At 40.8% G+C, this 23,815-nt stretch overlaps 1 protein-coding gene across 4 annotated transcripts in view; it reads left to right on the top strand.

The window, feature by feature from the left end:
- The window catches only part of LOC121636690 (plexin-A1-like), a 190,814-nt gene extending 173,632 nt beyond the window's left edge, over positions 1-17,182 (top strand). For 2 of the 4 annotated variants that reach the window (XM_041980425.1, XM_041980426.1), the window contains exons 22-32: positions 660-916; positions 3,461-3,527; positions 6,368-6,514; positions 6,894-7,053; positions 7,453-7,556; positions 7,780-7,888; positions 9,295-9,485; positions 11,263-11,432; positions 11,684-11,896; positions 11,984-12,134; positions 13,611-17,182. In XM_041980425.1, coding sequence (XP_041836359.1) covers positions 660-916; positions 3,461-3,527; positions 6,368-6,514; positions 6,894-7,053; positions 7,453-7,556; positions 7,780-7,888; positions 9,295-9,485; positions 11,263-11,432; positions 11,684-11,896; positions 11,984-12,134; positions 13,611-13,706 — 1,665 coding nt within the window. In that variant the 3' untranslated portion in view covers positions 13,707-17,182. The remainder of the gene's footprint in view (positions 1-659; positions 917-3,460; positions 3,528-6,367; positions 6,515-6,893; positions 7,054-7,452; positions 7,557-7,779; positions 7,889-9,294; positions 9,486-11,262; positions 11,433-11,683; positions 11,897-11,983; positions 12,135-13,610) is intronic. The other 2 variants (XM_041980427.1, XM_041980428.1) reach the window with 1 other exon arrangement.
- Positions 17,183-23,815: the final 6,633 nt, after the last annotated feature.

Raw genomic sequence — 23,815 nt, forward strand, 5'->3', positions numbered from 1 at the left:
GGATTTTCATTTGTATGGTCCAGGCAATCACAGGCCACAGTAGTGCGCTAGCAGGCAGATCAATTTCTTATTACAGCATGAAGCTCACATTTTCCCTTCAAACCTCACTCAGAAGGGGATGCTTGCCCGTTGCTTTGAGAGGAGACAAAAGAGGGAAGGGAGGGATGTATATGATGGCAAAGAGAGATCACTGGGACAACAATGGACTGGGAGAAGAGTGTGTAAATATTGTTTTGAGGGTGTATATGCAAGCTGGGTTGACATGATTTTACCTTTTATTTAGATGAACATATTGCAGATATGTACACATACTCATTACTCCATTTCAACTAACTCAATTATTTTCTCCACACCTTCCTCCTCATCTTGCTCTCAACCTTTTTCCCCACTTTCCCTGCTTTTTTTAACCTGTAATTTCTCACCTTCTCTCATAATCCTCCTTTTAATATTCACTTCACCCTTTCTTTTCCTCTTTTGCTGTATCTTTTTCTTCCTTTCACCCATTAACCTTTTTCATTTGCACCACCTTCATTCCCCTCTTATTCATTTTCTTCTGCCCATCTTCAACAAATTGCTGTTTTTTTCTTCCTTTATTCAACCTTCCCACCTATTTCTCTTATTCCCCCTCTTCCTCATCATCTCCATTCCCTCTTCTCCAGGTTCCAGCAAATGTGGAAAAAGCCCTGACATTGTTTGGCCAGCTACTGACCAAAAAGCACTTCCTGCTGACTTTCATTCGCACGCTGGAAGCCCAGCGGTCCTTCTCCATGCGAGACCGGGGTAACGTGGCCTCCCTCATCATGACAGCACTGCAGGGGGAGATGGAGTACGCCACAGGCGTCCTCAAACAGCTCCTGTCTGACCTCATCGACAAAAACCTGGAGAGCAAGAACCACCCGAAGCTTTTGCTCAGAAGGTAAAGAAGGCGAGAGAAATTAGAGGGTGGGAGATGGGTTAAAACTGGCTCGGGCTCTGCACAAAGCATGTCACACGCACCAACGGTTCCTTCAGTGGGAGTTCAAGTTTATGCTCCTTTGTGTGTGCATGTGTTCAGGACTTTGTTTATCAAAGTCTTGCCTCTTTTAGGACGTCCTTCACAAGAAGCATTCCACTGTAAGTGGGCTGTAATTGCCCTTCAAGCTAAATTTTGTTTGTTCCCTATTTTTCTCAACACATTTGCAGTCATTGAATTGATCATGCACATGCAAGCAATCCACATGGTTGGTATTATTATGGTACTAAAATCGCAAGATCCCAAAACTGTAAAAATAGATGACTCTCTGTGGACCGTCAAGCCATTTATTTTTCCATCTTAACAGCTGATGCTAAAGGGAGGAAGACAGGGGACAGTGACTCTAGCTTTTGAGGCAAATGTGACTTTACCTTGTCTCCATCTCTCAACCCTGTCCCTGTCAGAGAGGATTACACCCCTGAGCACACATGCAGTCCCACCGGAGGTGCCGTGAGACAGGCCGCTCTTTTCTCTCCCATGCACTCACAGTGAGAAAGGTAGCGAGGGGAAGAAGTACGAGGAATGAAGCAGGAGTGAAGAATAGACAGAAAAGGGTTTGGTAGGAAAAAGAAAAGGATGAGCAATGGAGGAGAAAAAATACAAGAGGTGAAAGAGGAAAAGGTGGTGAGAGAAAGGTGGATGACACTCCAGAGAGGAGGGAAAGTGGTGATTGACAGAAAGAGAAGGCAAAACATCTAGAGGGAGACTTGGGCTGGAGGGAAATTGCTGGGGGAGAAACATATGGGGGGGGATTCAGAAGGATATTGGATAGTAGAGCAGTGCAAAATGGGGGAGAGTAAATAGTCAGAGAGGAAAGAGAAGCACAATGAGCTGCTGCAGACAGTCCAGCATGAAAAGATACACATATTTAAGGAAGGACACAATTAGAGAAATGGCTTGTCTCCAAATAAATTAGAATTACACATTTAATGATAAAAAAAAGTTACATTTTTTTCTATCTTCTCCTACTCCTCGGAGAGATATTTAATTAAAAATCTAATCAAATAAATGACTCTCAGCCAGTCTGCCCATGTGAAGCCTTTTCCAATCCCCTCTTGGGGCGAACGGTCACAACACGCTGTCCCTGCTAACTACACTAGCCTCGGGAGCTGCTGTTAATAAGCTCAGCTATTGTTAAACATGTTTAAGTCTATTTAGGTCTTTTTAGCTCTTTATTCTTAGACACACTTGCTGAAAATGACTATAGTCTTCATCTATGTTATTCCCACACCTTGCATCCAATCTATTTCATTTCATTTGTACATTATGAGTGTGGACCTTGTGGTTGGCCAGGAGAGCCGCATCACCCCTTCTTGTGGGTCCACAGGCCTAACACTCAAAAACAGATGCTCCAAAATTCCCATTGATGGAACTGTGACATTCCTAAAACCAGATTCTGTCCAGGTGTATTGGCTTGCTTCATCCTGTGTACCTGCATTCTCCATTGCTTCATCTTTCATCTGGTTCAGTGTGCTGACAGACATAAAAAAGAAGAAAAAAAACAAAAACCTCCCGATACATCAAACAACAGTCATCAGTCAAACAGAGAGGCATACAGAAGCGTAGGAGTTTGTGTCTTGTTCCTGCCACAGGCCTTTGCTGGTTTCACTACCACATTGGCCTAGTTTACAGATTTTTTTTCTTTTCTTTTTTTTCCCCACTATTTTTCAGTATCACAAAAAACGCCCCATTTTTGTGAAAGTTGTTGTGAAAATAAAAGAATATGCTTTCTTATTCAGTATAACATGATTCTTGACTTGAAATTTAATAATAATTAAAAGAATATGAACGTGTCCCAGTTAGAGATCCAGTAACATTTATACACCCTCATTCCTCTGAGAAAACACAAGAATGGTGTATGAAGGAGTCCTATTTCTAATGTGAGGAGGACGGATGGGGAGATTAATCTTTCGCCCCCCTGTTTTCCTGTCTGCTAGTGTCTCTCTCAGGTGCTCAGCAAATTAGATGCAGTAAGTCTGTTAATTACAACGCCTTTTAATCGCTCTATTTTCATTTGATTCGCTGGTTGTTCACGAGTATGCCGAAGACGTTCATGAATTGAGGTTTCCCTCATTACACGGCAGGTTTGTGATTAACGAGAAAAGTTAGTGAATTATATTAATTGCTGTTTTTTTCTCCTTATTTTAATGAAGATAAGTGGGTTTGCTTGGAGCTAAAACAATGTGAGGAGGGGGTGAACCAACCAAAAAAAATGCAGGGATTTGTTAATGTGTTTGGGGGGAGAGCATCGGTATATGAAGGTTAACCAGAAGCAGTAACACCTTTTCTTCCCCCTGATGAAACTCTTTTTGAGATTACAGTTTGTAGATTGCGAGGGGGTGTCTCTTACAGAGGTTTATGTTCTGCTTCTTGCACTTGTTTATTTTCTTTTTCTTCTTTTTGTCTGTTTTTTCCCACCCATTACTCTCTTCTCTGCCTCTCTTTCAGGACGGAGTCAGTCGCTGAGAAGATGCTCACCAACTGGTTCACCTTCCTGCTTTACAAGTTCCTGAAGGTAACATTGTCACACACACAGAGACTTGCACCTATCTACTTTTGAAGCAATGGCAACACTGCTGGTGTTTGGGAACTGAGAAATGTCTCGCAAACGTGCACACGCTTTCACAGCTGCAGCATTAGATAAGGCACAGGCAGCAGGATGCCTTTCCCTTACCTCTGCCTTTCATGTGGGAAATTCTTCTTTCTCCAAATTGAGGGATGTGCAGTCTGAAGCGCTGTTCAGACACAGCTGGCTATGCTGTTGTGATCACCGTGGCCTGTTGCACTAAACTCTTCTGCACACACACTTGTGTGCTTGAATCGTTTTCTTTCTGTCTGCTTGCTTTATTTTTCTCTTTGAATTCCTCCCTCTGATTTCATAACAGAGAGAATCACCAATGCTTAAATGGTGCTAAATTCGTGTTTCCTCTCACACACTCTCTCCATTCAGACATTGCTGGAGCTAATCAGTTAGCAGCGGGGCTTTAAACCCCCCTGTAGGACAGGCAGTCTGCTGGACAGTAAACCAGCCAAGCCCCTAGGGGTCCCAGTTAGCATCTGTGTATGTGAGTGTGTTGCTTCCTGGGTGTGCATGTATGTGTTTCTTGGCTCCTAATGTGAGACTGGACAGTCAGAGTTGTGTTCAGTGAAAGAGGAGTGGGTTACTGGAGAAGCTGTTGGGGATCTATTTAGCAGCTGTGTTTATGAACTCAAAAAAGGCAAAAAAAAAGACAGCAGGTGAAAGTACACGAAAAGCTGGAAGATTGTTTGAAGTCATTAAAATACTTGATAGATATGGATTTCTAATAAAAATGAGTATTTTGGCCATCTCAGTTACATTTATGTTAAACTTGTTTGTGTTGATTGCTTTCTATTGAGTCATTTTAATAGAAATAGATTTAAATACATTAAAAATAAGAAAATGTAAAACAGAAATGGTTTAGAAAATGTGAATAAGGATAGAACACTGAGAAGGAGTATGGAAATGGGGATGGTGGAAAAAATATAGCTTGTATCCAACCTCTGCAGCTCGACACCTTTCTTTCTCCTGAGTTTTTAGGGGTCAAAGAAAAGAAAGGCCTGGAACAATTTCAAGACTCAGTCAGGTGTGAATAGAGATGGGTAAAGGTCAAGTAGTGTTTCAGAGGGATGGAAGAGATGGAGCTTTTACCTACCAAAGGGAACATAAGTAAGAAGAAAAATCCTTTCATCCATTACCCTCTTCTTGGGTTCACCTGTCTTCCTTTGCACCTGCTTGTTTGGGAGTGTTGGAGATCTTTTTTTTCTGTTTCTGTACCAGAATTTCTTTCTGTTAAAATTTCTGGATTATTATTTGAAAAAATTCCAGCCAGACACAGAACTCAGAAGCAGAGTACAGCAAATCTGCGTGTACATCAGATGTGATCCTTTCACACACATACAGAGTCTGCACTGCTTTTCCACACTGGCATTATCTGAAGGAGACAGAAGGGCTGAGATTTGTATGCTGCTAGACAGAGAGGACGTCTGGCCGTGTGCTGTGTTTTCGCCATAGGAGGCAGGCAGTGCTAGATTATCCCACAGAGTTCATCTGACAGCTCACCAAGATGACTGACTCATGTTGATGCATGAACATGGCCAGCTGAAGGGCGAAGGGCAGGACTTGGAATATATGTCTTTGCCTGAAGGGACAAAGCTGCTTGTTGACGGACAGTTAGTAATCGAATCACTAGTTAAAAAGCATTCATCTCAGACTAATTTTGACCCCATCTACGTTTATAAATACGACAATGTGATGTGAATTGAATGATCCCCTCAAGGGAGGAAAAAAAAGCAGTTTAATGCAGCTAAAGTGATATTTTAATAGTTTTTGTTGATCTTTTTATCTGTTATAATAACACAGGATTAAGGTAAATTATCAAAGCAAGCAATTGTCAGCTTTTTTGACCTCTCACCCTCTAAGATTAAGCAACAACGCCACGCCACAGGCTCCACTTCTAGAAGTAAATGCTTTGCTGATAAGTTAGAAGATTTAAAATTAAGTATTTAAGGATGAAAATAAATGATAACTAGGAAGAAAGAGGGAAAAATGCATCTGTAACTGTGAATAATTTTTTATGGGGTATAGTCAAAACCTGTGCAGCCAAACTTCTCCTGTTTCTTGCTTGTCTGAATACTTTAAAGTGATGATGACAGCAGTGTTGTTAGAAAAATAAGAAGGCTGGCCAACACTGCAAAAATGGAGGCTGAAGAGAAACCAAGACGTTTGAACAAGCAAGCAGTGCTTAACTGGCAGGTCAGCTGAACAACTGAATGAAAAAGGGGGAAACGGAGAGAGAGAATGAAGGAAAGATAGACAGCGGACCCAACATCCCAGTGCTTGTTGCCTGGCTGACACGTCTCACGCACCAAAGTGCTTCTCCAAGCGTTTTTCACCCCTCAGTCATTAACCTTCTATTAACTCCTCCATCAATTGCCACTCACTCACACTTTCTCTGATTTCTCCCCTTCTGGCTCATTCACTTGCTCACACACACAAATAGAGATTTTCCAAGGCTGTTTTTTCTCCCCCAAAGAAGAGACCCAGGGGAGAGGCTTGTGAATGTGTGTGTGTTTTCTGTGCTGTTTGCCCACACAGGCCATGGCCTTGTCCTTTACAAATCTGCCTTCTGGTTAGCTTTAAAAAAGATTAGACGCAATCAACGAGTTGCTCAGCAAAACAGCACTTTTTGCTGCTGTTTACTTTTTCTTTTTTATTTGGGGGGGGGGGGGGCAGCATATCTTGTTTGCATTTTAACACTTTGCTTTCACCATCTTTCATCTCTTCCCCTCCTACCTTTCACTTCTCCCCATCTTTTCCTACAACTCTGTTTCCAGGAATGTGCTGGTGAGCCTCTCTTCATGCTGTACTGTGCCATGAAGCAGCAAATGGAAAAGGGGCCGATAGATGCAATTACAGGAGAAGCCCGCTATTCCCTCAGCGAGGATAAACTCATCAGACAACAAATCGACTACAAGACTTTGGTCAGTCCTCACACATGCTCGTAAACTTACTTTTTTTTAATATAAAATAGATGCATGTAAATCTTTAAAACAGTACACAGATTTAGGATATGCCTAGTATTCTTAGGATTCCACCAAATTAGCTAATTTCTTTACACAAGCAGCAAACAAATTCTGACTAAAAATGTACAAATAGAGGTATGCTGGCTCATTACCACATATAGGCCATGAATAGCTGCGTGTGCATCGTTCCTCATGTTTCCGTATGAAGTGTTTCATCACAGGTAAACAGAAGAGAAAAAAAAGCACAGAAAGGGTCGTACTTCCCTACCGCTATAGTTATTGTTTCCACTTCCTGGTCCAAATGTAACCTATTACCTTCTGCCGTCTGGCTCTGTAGACGCTGCACTGTGTGAACCCAGAGAATGAAAATGCTCCAGAGGTGACAGTGAAGAGCCTGAACTGTGACACAGTGACGCAGGTGAAGGAGAAGCTGCTGGATGCTGTGTACAAAGGGACACCATACTCCCAGAGACCAAAGGCCTCAGATATGGACCTGGGTGAGGAGTGGGGGAAACCTGCTACACACACTCCAAATAAACACACAAGGCAAAGGTGTACTGCAGTAGGGGGTTGAAGAGGGAATCATTTCAAGGGCTCTCAGAAGCTAGAAGGGGCACTTCAGACAGGAGAGATGATTCTGCACCAAAAGAAATTCATCTGAAGTCCCAGAGTTCCTGAAATTTCCTGCTGTGCCATTTTAAATTTTATAAATACTGAACCCTGTTATCTCCACTTCAACTAAATCACAAATTCCTAATTCTGTCTTGATGCTCAGAGATGGGCGTTTGTGGTGCGGCTGGCTGGCTGGATGGATGGGTGGATGGATTTAAATCTGCCTCCGTATCTGTTTCCCCGAATTTTCCATTTTACAATAAATAAATATGTATGTCTGACAGAGTGGCGTCAGGGCAGGATGGCGCGCATCATCCTTCAGGACGAGGATGTCACCACAAAGATTGATAATGACTGGAAGAGGCTCAACACCCTGGCTCATTACCAGGTAATCAACTGCTGACATGCACATAACCCCACAATCCTATGTTGATAGTTGTAACTTCAACACCAGACAACTGGTTTTGTTACTGTAATATTTATCTAGGAGTAGTGTTTTAATTGAAAACTAAGATCTCTACAATAAATTGTATATTATTTATTTGTTTGCATCATCTTGGTGGTAGACGATATATGCAGTGATAAAACTAAGCTTGAAAATGATGTTGCAGGTGACAGATGGCTCAGTGATTGCTCTGGTGCCTAAACAGAACTCAGCCTACAACATCTCCAACTCCTCCACATTCACCAAGTCCCTCAGCAGATACGGTACGAAAGAAGGTGTGTGTGTGTGTCTGTGTGTACAAGTATACATGCTAACTTTTTAGTCTGCTTTGTTTCTAATAATATTAGTTAAAAGTTTCTATCTGTCATTTCTTCTAGGTCATCTAAATATTTTGCACCCTGCACACGCTAGCTTTAGCTATTTAGCCAGACACTGCATGCTTTTTGTGCCTTAATTGTAGATATGACCACAGCATTATGGTTTTCAGTCTGAACTGAGGCGTACTGTTGAAGTTGCAGCCTTGTCCCTGCTCTTGTAAACAAGATCATGCATCATCATCATCATCTGAGATATCAGTTTACAATATCTCAAAAGTGTTATATCTCTGCCTCTTTTGGTAAACAGAATAATACACTATTACTACAGTATTGCCATTTTCCAGCAAGAGTAACATGTTTAAACAGGTAGACCAGCAGCCTTTTTCCATTGCATGTAGTAGGTTTATCATCAGTGCTTGAAAGGCTGAACTTGCTGTACTTGTGTATTTCTACCTCCTTTAGGACAGGTGTGTCTCTGTGACAACATGAAGGGATTGTATGACTTTATAAAATGCATTGAAAGTGGGTACAGGAAACTAAATAGTTCATTATGTTAGAGGGGGAAAAAAATTAAATTCTCACTTTTGCTTGCAAATGTCATCTGTTTTCATCAGAGCCAGGCCGAATTCAGATGCTATCTGGCAGACTTTTTAAATACTATTCTTCTAGTAGTTTTAGAACTAAAGTTGTCGCAATAATCTATTATTTAACAACTGTTCTACTTTGAAGGTCCTTTACTTGTGCACAGTAACTGCCACTTAGCCCTGCTGGGACAGTAAAATGCTCACCAGCATCCCTGTTGCACTTCCCTGGCCCTGATTGTCTCCTGACATTTTGAACCTCTCAATCCTTTCCTACTTTGTCACACAAGTGACAAGCATTCAGACCGGAAGCATAATGCTCCGTGTCACAAATATGGGATCACTGTCCAACAAAGGAAGGGAGCGAACAGGTGAGAATGACAGACACATTTATTCTGGAGCCAAAGTGACATGGCTGTCACCTTTCAAAAAGCTTTTAACTTCATAGAGACGTTGCGCTCTCTGCAGCTGGGTCAAACTTTTTATTCAGGTTTTTTCTAGTTGTGCAGCTTAAATGGTCTTCCTGTAAATGCCATTAGGATCACATGAATTGCAAGCTATTATAACATGATTAACTGCAGAGTTAATTGGATTTATATTCGTTATCAGATTTTATCTTGGTTGAACTCTCAGAAACACTGATCAAGAAGTTACAATCTGCACCACTAGTTTTACTAACTTATCTTTGAATGCCTATTAAAAAAAAAAACAAAACAAACAAACATGACATATTATAATTTATGTGTTGCCTGTTTACTTAAATTCTCCCACACTTGTGTGCAGAGAGCATGCTGAGGACAGCCAGTAGTCCAGACAGCTTGCGCTCCCGAACACCCATGATCACTCCTGACCTCGAGAGCGGCACCAAGCTGTGGCATCTGGTGAAGAATCACGACCACTCAGACCAGAGAGAGGGGGATAGAGGGAGCAAGATGGTCTCTGAGATCTACCTGACCAGACTGCTGGCCACAAAGGTAACAAAAACCTATATTCACACCTACACATTCGACAACCTGAGCCAAACTCCCCCCTCCTCCGTACTCCACCACATCTTTGTTATGTAGCTCATTTAAAGCCGGAGTCTCAGCTGACCTTTGTTTGGTGGTGGTTTTGAGGCTCATTAACATTTTTCATAACCTTTTCTACAAAGACACACATATGCACAGTCTTAATTAGGAGATTGACCTTTGACTATTGAGTTGTTTGGTGGGTGTTTCTGACCCTCTGTTGGTGGCCTCCAGGCTTTTAGATTCAGACCTCTGCTCCGTGATCATTACTCCCTACTTTTCTCCCTCTCCTCCCGACCACGCTGCAGGGACTGCTTAGATGTGTTTTGAATTTAAGAAAAGCTAGTTTAAAAGATAGACTCAGGCTGAAAGTGGTGAATTTACTGGGACTCCCAGGAATAACTAAGTGAGCTTTATAAATATTTTTGTTAATGGTTAAATGAGACACTGGCCTACACAGTAAAAAATTTGCCCATAATCATTGTGGAATGAGAATTAAAAACAAATAATCACAAGTGCATTAATAGGCTTACGTTACTAATTATCTTCAGAAGAATAATCTTTAACAATTTTTTTTCTTTTCTTTATTTATTTTGCACCGTTTGGCCAACCACATAAAAGAAAGCAAACAGACATGAAGAACATACTAATTTTATTAAGTCATTCTGATCCTAACTGTGGTATTCTTTTTTATAGTTCATTTTCTGTACTAGTCAGAGATTCTACAGTATTGTGAATAAATGAAGAGGTTAGAAGTAATGAGATAATTATCTAGTTTAAAGTAAAAAAATTAGAGTAGGGGGTTGAAATGGCTTTAATGTGTGAGTCTACAATGATCGACCTGTTGTTTCTTTCCATCATTCTTCCACAGCTCATGCGTGCTCATACAAAACATGAAAACACCTGTCCACACAGTAATGCACTTTAGTGAATATACACACAAACACATCTCCCACCTCGACTGTACAATCCAACAACAGTGTGAGGCTCAAGCTCTGGTTTCCACACCCTCATACTTCCTCTCCCCTGATGCTTCACTCATTAGCTCCAGATTTTCATTGTTTGAGCTCCAGGTTGGAAAGTGCAAGGTTAGCTGCATCACCGCTGCCTCGATTGGGAAACGATTAACATGCAAGCCTGAGGAAGACAACGGGGAGAACTTGGAGCGCTGTGGTTTCCTCCTACTTATTACGGCCCCCACAGCTTTGTGTGTTTAGGAAGCTGATTTGCTAATGTGTGAGCAAGTACAAAACTGCACATTCAACTTCTGGCTGGTTTGAATAAAGTTTTGTAGGCGGCGGCCTGGGTGCTTGATGATGGAAAAGAGAGCTTGTGGGAAATATCAAATAATTTTGGCTTGAGAGGACTTTGTAAGGGTTCAGAATCTGCAGACTTGTGATGTGGTGAAAAAACACTGCAGAACAGCCTTTGAGCTGTTTAAGAACACAGAGCGCTCAGCATCACCACAAACTCTCAGAGAGTTTAAATACCCAAAGCAAAGCAGTGTCATTCTCAGGCACCTTCTGCTGACAGACGTCATATATACAGCCTGACAGCAGGGATTCTTGGTTTTAAGTTTGATGTTTTCAGGTGCAGACAAGTCTCCTGTTTTAAAACAGACCCTGGCAGACTCACCCACAGGATCACACCCAACCCTGTTTCAGTACACTAATTAACTAAAGACAGAGAGAGAGATTAAATATTTTGCACAAACATCTAATCTGGTATTGATTCTCATGTTCAGGGTACACTCCAGAAGTTTGTGGATGACTTGTTTGAGACCATCTTCAGCACAGCGCACCGAGGCAGCGCCCTGCCGCTCGCCATCAAGTACATGTTTGACTTCTTGGATGAGCAGGCGGATAAACACTCCATATCAGACTCTGATGTACGGCACACTTGGAAGAGCAACTGGTGAGTTTGTGTATGCTCACGCTGTAAAGGGGCATTGGTGGGAATGTTTGGTTGATGCTTTGTCTTCTCGGAGTGGATAAAATGTTGCAGTTCAGCAGAATCTACAGCTGTCTGATTTTCACCAAGTATTTTATCACTTAGACTCCTTCTGTTCATCCAGAGTCTGACTGCAGCTTTGCTCCTTAAAGGCTTGTCAAGAGACTCTAACTCTCCACCTCTTCCTTTTCCACCTCCTCCTTGTTTTCTCACAGTCTTCCACTGAGGTTCTGGGTGAATGTGATCAAGAACCCGCAGTTTGTCTTTGACATTCACAAGAACAGCATTACAGACGCCTGCTTGTCTGTGGTGGCTCAGACCTTCATGGACTCATGTTCAACATCAGAGCATAAACTGGGGAAGGACTCACCTTCCAACAAGCTGCTGTATGCTAAAGACATCCCCAATTACAAAAACTGGGTAGAAAGGTAGGTAAACATCCAGATTTCTTTTGGGTTTTTTAACTCGCGTCTTCACATTTAGAAATGTGAACTCGTTCCTGTGTGTTTGTGCAGGTACTACTCTGACATCTCCAGGATGCCCGCCATCAGCGACCAGGACATGAGTGCCTACCTTGCAGAGCAGTCACGCCTGCACGCCAACCAGTTCAACAGCATGTCGGCCCTACACGAGATCTATTCCTACATCGTTAAGTACAAGGATGAGGTGAGATTTGAGGCTGTTACACTTGAGGTTTCTTGAGGTTGTGATGGCTCGCCTGTGTCAAGGTTTGTGAAGTGATGTGGAGTCAAATGACAGATTGAAACTCTGCAACCTTGTGTTTTCACTCTTCACCTCTAAACTCGCCTAATTTTTGCATCTATTATTAGCTCAGAGCAGGAAATGAACACAGAATCTCTCTGTGCTCTGAGAGATCTGACGAAGTGAAAACTGATCAGTTTATCTTGAGACATCTTTGTTTTTTCCCTGGAGTTTTCCTTCTGTGGTGCCGCCTCATCTGTCTTCCACATTAAATTGTTGAAGTGTCGACAGAAATTGCTAGCTTTGGCTAATGGCACTTGTGTCTGAGACTGACTGCAAGTCCCATGATACAGTGTTGTGACATTCATGCTGATAAAGCAAATCTGAATTGAATTCCTGCTGGTTATCCAAGGTGCTGCTGCTGTCTATGCAATCACCTGACAGATGCTTGTTTGTTCGCAGTTTGACTAAAGTAATGTAATAAATGTATGCTGCTGTGACACCCCTCATCGCCCATCCACTCTGTGCTGTATTGAGTAGTCCTTACTCAGCCAGTGTTGTGTTTAGTTTGCTCTTTTTCTTCACAATGTAAGAACTCCCGGTGCTGGAAATCCTTGAAAAATCTTTCTTGTTAGTGCAGTTTTTTCAAGGTTTGACAAGCTGCTTGAGTTTTGGAAACAGTGCTGGAAACCTCTTCATAGAATTACTGCAGTGTGCTTGTAATAAACTGCTTTCTAATTTAATAATTTACTGTTTATATTAAGAAACAGAGCAGAGTCTGATTGTTTTGGCTCAATCCACACAGCTATATCCACATCAGTAGCCTGAGATCTGAACACCGCCTGCAGTGTACTGAGGAGGTGGACTGGTGGAGAAAAAGTTGTTTCTGTACCTTTTGTGTATTTTCTCTTCGAGTAGGTAAAGGGCATACGCACCAACTCAAGTCATTGATAGTTTGACTGTCATAGAGCAGTTACCCATGTCTGCTTAGCGGATTAAAATGAGCACTTGGCATTAATTAGACATCATTTTAACCTAATTAGGGCACTTAAAAAATCTTTAAAATTTACTTTAAAAATGTTAAAAAAAAGTTTGCAAATCTGATTGAGAAAGCTGCAAGAAACTGAAAATGAAATGATGTTAAAATTGTGTTGATATTCTACGTTTTTGGATGGTGGGACATGTTGTACAGCTGTTTGTCAGTAATGATGTGAGCCATGAAAAGAGGGGAGGAAGCAGGGCTTTACTGAAACCTGATCTTTAAGCATGAATGTTATCAGGTACATGTGGAGCTTGTTAACACTGTGCAACACAAACCAACCAGATGGGATTTCCTCTTAATGCACAGCCTTATTTAGAAAGAATGTGTCTATGTTTTGAAAGCAAAAGCTAACGTGTCTGAAGCCTCGACTGACCTCTGTCACTTTTTTTTATTTTCAGATCTTGTCAGCTTTGGAGCGAGACGAGCAGGCAAGGAGACAGAGACTGAGGAGTAAGCTTGAGCAGGTCATCGACACAATGGCTCTGACCAGCTGAGGACCATCCACCTACTCCTTCTCCTCACTCCTCCTCTCCATCTGTCTCTCTCCCTCGCTCTTCTCACCCAGACAACAAACAAAACTCCAACCCCTCGACAATACGAACTGCAAAAGGACCGAAGCAGTATACTGCAAAACGTGGGGGGTTCGGCAGAGATGGGCGCGCCTGTGTACGCTTACATGTGTCTGTTTGTGTTTGTCTGCAGCCCCATGCTGTGTGGCCTCGTGTCTGTGTGAAAGACTTGAGACGCCAGACATTTTCGCACACGGAGAACAAGTCAGCTGACAGCATTTGATTATCGTGGATGTTGGTGTTTGTGGTTCGCTTGATTTTGATTTCAGGAGTTTTGTCGTGACGATGCTGTCGGCAAAGAAAGGATAGAAGCTCGGAAAGAACTCCACATACGGCATCATTAGCAGAATGGACCAATCTGTCATGAGCCAATGGAGAGAGGCTCTGTAGGTCATGTGACTCCAACAGTTGTCACACTTTTAAAAAATATTAGATTTTTTTTTTTGTATAAATGTAATCAACTGCCCACTCTGATCTCTCGCCACTTGTATTACTGCTGAATTTGCACAATTTACAGAAACGTTACAAAGCAAGACTATATAGATATTATATATAAATACTGCTAAGTTTTTAAAGGAAGATTAGTGGGAAAACATTTTTGTTGTTTTTCTATTTCATTTAAACCAACAAACACAAGAAAAATAAAACAAGATTTGATATTTGAAATATAAAAAAAAATCTCTGTAGGCAGAAAATGAACGAAAAAGAAACAAAAAATTCGTACTGTGCCATGTTTTCTTTGAATGTTGTTTAGTGCAAAGACATTTTGTTAGATGGAATGTGCTACAGTCTGATTTTTAATATGAACATGCCTAGTGACTGAAAAGAAATGTTTGAGTAACAACCCGCCGTGAGGTCTTTTTTGATGGCGGTGGTGAGCGAGACGAAGTGCTACATCTTCTCCAGGGAGAGAGTTCGTGGTGTCACAGTGAAGGCATGAAGATGCTGTTGTTTCTGAGTCAATCGGTGCAATCTGTTGGTTTCATAAAGCCAAATATCGCAGGATTGTCGCTTTATTATTTGCCACGTTAGTTTCTGGCTGCACAGCTGCTGCACTTCTTCACGGCTGAGGAAGCGACGGCTGGCTGGATCATGGTTTAAGTGACTGAACAATGAAGTAGCTACATTGCACTACCTGAGATATCCCCTGTTTTGCCCTGATGCCTCGTAGCCACCATGTGTAACCGCTGGGATCCCGCATTTTGTGTGTTTGTGTTGGCTTCCCCTAATAGGATAATTTGTTTTTTCCACAACTGTCCCGCAACAGCAAAGCCAAAGTCTTGCTGCTTGCTTTTAACCTTTCTTTAGGAGCTACAATGAGGTCAGGTAGCGTTAAGCTGAGCCCATTAAAGGTGAAATGAATTCAGAAAAGCTGTTTGAAGCCTAAAGCCACAATTACTTAGCATTTTTTTCCTCAATGTTAATACCCAAATAAAGTGGCAAAGAAAAGATAAACTGAGTTTCTCTCCTCCTCTAACCTATATGTTGGAGACATGGGTGTTAGCTTTTCATCCACGGAGGGGATAGAAAGATAGAAAAGTGAGACACCTCTGTTCATTAGCTTCACCAGGCTGAGTAATCCTCCAGGAGCCTGCAGCCCTTGTTTCAAAACTAGCCTATTGCCATGTGTGGCTTAAGCTTTTTATATTACTTCTCTCTTAAGAGGATTTCTTTGTTTCTCTTTTTTGGAAGTCTTGACGTCATGGTTTTTTGACCTTGTGGTAAGAAATATGTTTTTTTTGTTTTTTTTTTTCTGCTTGCCGAAAACCAAACTGTGGTCTGTAGAATGTTTCTGTTGATGATTCATTTGTAAATTGTACAATTTTTCATGATGAACAAAAGCTGTTTGCCATTTTTATAATCTGTTTTTGTTTTTTTTTTCTTTAGTCTTTTTATTTTAACATGTAAATTGTACATTTAACGGTACACAGAAGACTAAATTCTCTTCAGCTCGTCTGAAGTTGAAGTACTTGACCGAACTTAAGGTTTTGTTTTCCTGATCTCAGAGATTCAGAATGAAATAGTTGAATCAGATGAGCATTTGTGTCGTCGTGATGGAAATGTGACTTGCTGCTTTTACTCTTGTATCTTGTTTTTCTATCAAACATTAGGGCTCTCATTCAGTGCTGATCATAAATGCTGTCACTGTCCGGCCCACCACTTTGTTTACCGTACATGTCTGAGAAGCGACATGACTTTTACAACTTTGTGCATATGAACCTTTTTCAACTGGATACATGTTGGAACTTGATAGCCCACCTGTACTTGCCAACAAGCAGTCTTAAGGGACCACTCCGTTCATGCAATAATAAAGGAAAATGATCAGCTCACAATGTTGGTTGCACGCATTACACAACTTGTTTGGGTAAATCATGACTTCCCAATATCCTGCACCAATGTAAGGTTTTCCCAGTCTACCATTTATTTTCTCCTCTGGCTTTTTAATGCGTTCATACATTTTGGTGCTCGTACTGCTCAGATCACACAGTGTGGAAATGGATGACTGCTGTGGCTCAGTGTGAGCGAGGTGCACAGTGGCCACTCGCTCCCTGCTGAAGCACACAGCATCCAGCAGGTCTGTCAGGATCTTTTAAACATACTTCAACATTCTCAATCCATTCTCAGGTTTGCGCTTCATTTGCATCATATGCTGGTAGATTACATGACTGCTGAGTGGGTTGGGCTCGGTTATTGTTTGTGTTGGTTCTTGCCTTTAAGATTAACCTGCTTTGCAAGTCTAAACTCATTTTTAGAACATTTTCCCAGCATCCTTTCTCCAGCCTTTATTCATTTCTTACTGAGGTAGTAGAATGTTGATTGTTTGAGTCATTTCAGCTGCTAACTCAGAATATGTCACAAGAACAACATGCTGGCCGTAGTTTGTCCGTGATGCTGGGTTTTATGCTGTATATTCGTCACATCAAAACTAAATAACAAGTCAAATTTACTGCACTGTCTTCAGTGTGAGCGGATTCAGCACATAATCATGTTTCATTTTCACCTCTTCTGTCATTTTTGCCTTTCCAACCCATTGCTGACTCGAAGAAAGTCCTGCCATCACTCTGCTTCCACCTGTTTTGTTTTTTTTCTGCTGCTTTTTCAGCCTGGAAAAAAAAAAAAAAAAAAAAAATCATGTTTTTTTTTTTTTTTTTTCTTGTTTTTGTTTTTCTGAATAAAGTTACATAGGACCCGTGGGGACACAAAGCAAATGAATTTCAGATAGACAGGAAAAGAATTTTAATACAAAAACTGATACATTTTTAGAGTTTCAGACTTGAAGTGACTGTCACAAGTTTGCAGCTTAACATTCATTATGTAAATATTCTGTTATTTCCTATTTTGCAGATTTACTACTTGTAAATAAACACGCATCAATGAGAGATTAAACATTTTTTGCTAAATAGTATGTGTCTTGTATTTTTCATTTTACGGCTTCCACCATGTGTACACAGATAAAACAGCAGCTTTGTTCCTGAATGATCTGGAAGAATTACTAATCCCACACAAAGCCACCAATTACTCGTGCATTTTGTTAGTTCTGCTACATTTAACACTCCTGCCTATTTACACAATTTTGGACAGATTCTCTTGCTTCAAACTTGCTGATGACTCTTAGGTGGTACTTTTGTGTCTCATTGCATTATTGAAATGGATAGGTTTGCAGTATTGTAGTAATCTGCACACATTGCAAGCTTCTCCTGTACAGGCAGCTGTCAGACTAAAAATACTTTTTACTTACTTTCAACTGGAAATTTGCTTTGAAATAAGTCAAGGATTCTACATTATCCTCTCAAAAAGGCCACTGTAGAGGAAGACAAAGAAAAATGACCATTTAGTCTAGCGATGTTACTTTTGTTAAGTTTAATCTATTAAGCATTTTCACTATTAATGCCTGTACTGTAATTGCCTACATACCTTAACAGAACTAAAAACCTGCTTTTTGGAATTTGCAGATTAATGCAGATCTTTACTAATCTGCATTGTTTGCCACATTTACTTTTCCCTTCCTGTTCAGCTTCCTTTGTGCTTGAAGATTCAGGAACTGGGGAAAAAAAGCAATAGTTTTGGATTTGATTCCAAAGTTCAAGCAGTATCTGCCGTGGTATAGAAATGTTCTTATAGATACTCAGCCTATGCATTAATTCTAGCTGCTTAATGGGCTGTGCCATTCACAATCAAAGAATTAAGTTTCAAAATGTTCAGTCAAAGGAAACTCTAGTCGGGCTGCAGCTTGATAGTTTCCCTTCTTGTCGCCCTTCCTTTCATAACATGATCAGCGTCATTAATCATTTTCACAGAAGTGTACTTGAATGGTTGGTGGGGGTTTGTTCTCTGGTAGAGTTAATACTAACATTTCCCTTCCAACCATACATCATGCTTACACTGCCCTCGGCTTACATGGGCACTTGCATGGAAGAGTGGCTGTGTAGAACACAGCAGAGCATCAGTCGCTCAAATGGGCTAAACTACTGATTTTCATGGCATGTATTGTGCTGAACAAGGAGGTATAAAGCTGCAGAAAAAGACACCAGGAAGAAATCACTGGAATACGCCACCTTGTCCATTTTGTTTTGTTTTTTATGGCCTGCCTTGAACCGTCAGCACTTCCTTCTCTCATCCCAGTAGATTCAATAAGCCCAGATAGACAGAAAATGTTATCGTTCACACCATGTGTAACCAGCCAGGCTAATTCAATTAAAATTCCATCCAAGGAAGAACGCTGAAATTGCGTAATGGCCGTGGGAGCACTGAATCTCGTAATGATCCTGTCAAGAGGCAAATGATCTTGCAGCTCTAACATTATGATAAATTTCATTGCAAAGCACAAGATGCTCATTCCTTTACCCTCCCACCCCCATCTCTTCTTCCATGCAAAATTTAGTTGCCATAGTTAATAAATCCATATATTTGCCCCCCACCCTTCCCATTTTCTTTTTGATCTCCTTTAGTTACAACTGAAGAGGGCTCTCTGTTTCATTACACAGAGTGAAGATGAAATTCTTTTTTAACAGAGGAGTCTTTTGGTGTCTTGTCAGTGTGTGTTGCATCAAGTGCATGGCGGAACCAGGACATCATGAGTGGCAGTGGTATCTATAGGGCCCCCCCACCTAAATCCCCTGAGCAGTTCAGTTGCTCTTGGCAAGGGAAAAGGTGACAGCCATGACTGGTTGGGGATGCTAAGAGTTGGATTACTGTCATCGTTCTTAACTTGTGGGGCTCAGAAAGAGCTGCATGTCCAAAATGAGAAGTGGGTGTTAAGTGCAGGTGCTGCCAACACCCAGCCCACCACAGACATAAACAGTCACATAAGAGCTAGCTCTAGGCTAGAATGAAGTGCTGAGGACTTAATGTGTTAGGTTAGCAGTTAACATCTCAGTAGTCTAATGCTACCAGGTGCAAACTGAAGCCTAAAGGAACATGTTCAGGTTATTTTGCAGCCCAACTTTACAGAATTTTATAAGACAAAGCTATATTCCTGCAGTATCACTGATACTTTACTGTCCATTTCCAGACAGGCATGTTCTGTTAGCAGTGAGGCTAAGTTAGCTTGTAACTGGTGAGTGTGAGTAGTCTGTCATACCTAAATGTGTCACTTTTGTGACTTTTTCTTCCCTTTATTCATTATAAACTTTGATTATAAGTAATATTTTGTATCTTAAAGATGGGTTACATAACCTTTCCACCTTAAAACTTTGTGTTCTGGACTCATTTGACGGCACATTGGCATCTATAATGTGCATTAATGTGGCTCTCGCTGCCCAGCAGCATCCCGTTGCTGAGAACTTTTTCTTCCAGGATGACGCATGACTTTGCAGCCCGGTTTCGCTTTAAAACACACCCGCCGTTTTAAACGTACACCGTGGTGAATTCAGCAAAGAATCGCAACATGATATTACTGGAGAAGAGAGGAAAAGAAAGAAAGGGACAGAGCAAGAGATGAAACAAGAGTCAAGATAAGACCATCTTGCATCCTACAGTACAGGTAGGATGCAAGACGAAGGCCGAGTTAGCCGTCTATAGGGGTGCATTACTGAAAAAAATGGCAAAAGTTCTGTAGTGTATTCTCAAATATAATATATTCCAGGGATATTCAATTTGGTCTATATGAAGTTCTGCACAATGGCTCATTTTTTGAGGCAGGTGTGTTGGGGCAGGGAAATGTTGTAAACCTGCAGGACTGCGGCGCTCGTGAAACCAGGCTGAATAGTCCTGGTGAAGTCTTTGTGTAACACTGTGATAAGATTGCATAGATGAAGTATCTAAAGCACATTTAGTAGAACATTTATTAACACCTGTAGTTTTTGTGCTGTAGATCTGCATCACAACTTAGTGTGAGTTCATTCTGATTGCAGCAAGACGGTCTTTTCTCAAGTCCTTCCAAATTTTTCCTGCCACCTTTTCTTTAATGACCCTTTTAGCAAAGCAATGGAAAAGAAAGGAAACTTTTTTCTTCTTTTCTTTTTTTTACTATTTGATCATACACATAGCCTACACCTGTAAAGGTAAGTCATAATGTTGTGTGTTGGGACAGAAACACCAGCTTATCATTGTTGCATAGTTGGATTCTGTTTTGTTTGGCTAAAAACAGTCAAATCTGGTGAAGAAAGGAAGAGATGTAAAAAAAAGAAAAGGAGAAAAAAAGCTAAACTTTAACTGCTACATTAAATTGAATTGTGTTTCTAAATTCATGATAGCATTTGGGCTAAAATCTAATCCCCAGCTAAACCTGATCTCTTTGTTTTTACTGACTTTAAACAAATCATAATATTTCTAAATACATTCAATGATGTGTTTATAATATGCAGCCATGTGTAGTGGATCTTATGAGTCACTATATTGATAATCGATGTTTTTGTGTTAAAACTTATTAATAATGTAGGCGTACATACAGAGGGCAGATATATTTAGATAAGAGATTGAAAATGGACTGATCCTGCAGTTTTAGTGAAGAAGTCCTATCTGAAAGTTATAATTTAGCGTCGATACATAAAAAGTGACAGTCTGAGAACAAAAAGGAAGACAATATGGTGTTTAAACAAAGCAAAGCATGATGTCAGCTTCACATCCTCTAAAGATGAATGTGTTGACCACTTTGTGTGTTCTGCCATTCAGGGATGCTGTCATTTTTGTGGCTGTGTCTAATCAGTCAGGGCCCTCCCCCTACCCACATCCACTTGTTCACATGGAGGGTATGCCACAATAAATATTATCTGAAACCACTTGCTATTGAGTGTTGGTGACTTACAAAACAGTGAGGATTAATCCTGACCCGTCAAGGTGGCACAGCATCCTTAGTAGATTCATCATGGAAGACATATCTTTGAAATGTGAGTTCAATTTGACTTCCTTTTATATTCCCATGACTTTCCCAAAATTTAAAAAGGTTAAAGGCAGCATCAGGAAAAACGCAAAGCAGACATGTTTGTGCCCAATCTGGGCTACTTTTGGCACTTACGCCTCACTTACAGCAATTGGAAGTGTAGCATGGGCCAGATGTGGTCCAAGTATGAAGAGCCAGCCTGGACATAGTTTACAGCAGTTTCCTTTGTGCCGCATGTGCTGGTCATGTGGCTGAATTTTGGCAGCTACACACACATGGAGTCAGCTCTACAAGTCAAACCCAGATGTGGACCAAACAAAACTGCAGATGTGGGCCATTTTTGGGCCAAACAGTTTTTGCTGTCTGGGAAGTTATTGTAGTTCCTACAGAGATGTTGATTATTTTAAATCTGTTTGCCTTTAAAACTCAACAGTTCGGTTCATCATTATTCACTGCCATCCGGGGATGGATGGTAGGGAATTTATTCATATATAAACAATAAAAAGAGGTCACACTTTTTAAATCTAACGGCTAACCCCACCAATGACCTTTCCTCCCGAGCCCTGCACAACTCACAAGTCAACGCTGTGATTAAGTCCTGTTTCTTTCAGTTGAGGCGGCTGTCAAAAATCAAGCCTCTCCTTTTTACAGACAGTAATCTGTCTCCTTAAGCCAGACTTCGCTCTCATGCTTACAGCTGGTACAAAATGCAGCTGCACATAATTTAGCTAGCACAAGCAAACCAGAGCACATAACTCCCGTTTTAGCGTCCCTTCACTGGCTCTTCATTCAAGTAACATTCTGTTGTTTGTTTTCAAGTCTCTTAATGATCTTGCTCTTTTTTATTTGTCTGAACCGTTTCCCCTTACATGTCATCATGTGCTCTTAGGTCAGCTGACCAGATGCTTTTAACTGTTTCAAAGACATTTTGCAGATCTAGAGGAGATGAAGCCTTTTCAGATGTAGCTTCTGCAATGTGGAATCAGCTTCTACTGCAAGCCTGACAGACTCCTTCTCTTTCTGTTTTTAAAACTAATTTAAAAATATGTTTACTCCCTAGCCTTCATCCCAGTGTGAAGGCCGGGGCGTTTGTTTGTTGACATTTCTAAAGCTTCTATGTGTTAACCTATAGCTACGTTTTTTTTCTATTTTATCTTAATTTGCATTTGAATTATTTTTCTTAAGCTATGCTGTTAGGTTATTTTTCTATTTTACATCTATTATAAAGCACTTTGATCAGCTGTTATGTTGTTTGAAAAGTGCTTTAGAAATAAAATAAAATGGTACGATGTGGGCCCTTGTGTTGTCATCGTACTTTTGTGACTTAAGCCAATTCTAACATGGAAAATTACAGGTAATTTTAACTGATGCAACAGGAATCTGTAAGAATTTACAGATGAGACACCTGATTACACAAAGACACACACACACACCAGTTGTGTAGAAACAAAGCTGTGTAAAGCACAGCTAACAGTTAAGAGGGTTAAAACTCTACAAACTTTTTAAAGTTTGATAAAAACCTTGATAAATGTCAAATTCTCCAACCCAGTGAAAACATTTTATTCACTTCATATCAGTGTCTGAGGTGGAATGAAGGTTCACTGGCTGATGTTTCTCTGTTCTGACTGGCTTGTTAATTTCTCCACAGGTGGAAACCATTATGTGCTGTATCTCCCTGTCAGGGCCAGTGAAAATCCATTCCCTGCTCCACTGACCTAAAGCTTCCTGATGTCTGATTAACACACATGGGATAACAATCTATATAAAGCAATGCAGACCTTTTAAAGAGCTCGTCTATGGTATCCTCTGGACTTAATCTCTTGAACACAGCCCAGTGACTCAGTACTGATAGTGCTTTACGATATAATAGATCTCTTAAATAGTTTGATATACATTCCCCCATATTCTTTTGGAAGTCATTGGCTGAACTTGGCTTTTCTGTCATCTTCTTCATCTTTGAACCTATTCTCAGTTAAACACAAACACTCTAAATTATTTTTATTCCTGAGGAGACACCCCCCCATCACCACCACTTCCTGCTATGAACAATTGGAGGGTAGCATGATTTGCCCATGATTCCAAAAGGGGTATGTCCGATTAGCCCAACCACCCCTCATGCCACCACTCAAAGACCAAGTGCTTGTGCGTCATATTCGTACACAAAAATGCTTTCATACACACACTTTACATAAAACTCCCCATGCACATCTACATGAATGGTTCCTGTGCAATCTGGGGGGGTCAGTAAGTTCACCTGCTTATTTCCCCCACGAGACACCATCAGTCTGTTTAATCACAGCTCAACAAGCTGATGGCGTTCACCAGATTGATAAAATGCTCAGGAATGGTTCCTAATGGCCTCAGTCCACATTAGCTCATTCTTTGTCTCCCTCATCCACGCTCATGTGCAAACATACACACAATCCAGCCCTTTTTCATCTTTCTAATGTGTGTCTCTGGCTGCAGGTTTTTTTTTCTTTCTCTTTCCTGTGTCTTGCAGCTTCAGTGAAACTTAAAAGGCATTGCTTTTCCTCAGAGAAAAGAATGAATCACTTTTCAGTCTATTGTGGCATTAAGCTTTGAGGGGGCACAACAAAGAATTCAAATAGATATGTATACACTTTTCGGTTGCCTATTTTCTCCAGTTATGAGGATGAATGGCCCTTGAAAGACCAATTCCTTTGACAATAAGTCGAATAATTCTATTTCTTTT

The sequence above is a fragment of the Melanotaenia boesemani genome, chromosome 3 (genome assembly GCF_017639745.1).
Source record: "Melanotaenia boesemani isolate fMelBoe1 chromosome 3, fMelBoe1.pri, whole genome shotgun sequence".
In the NCBI taxonomy this organism is placed as follows: Eukaryota; Metazoa; Chordata; class Actinopteri; order Atheriniformes; family Melanotaeniidae; genus Melanotaenia; species Melanotaenia boesemani.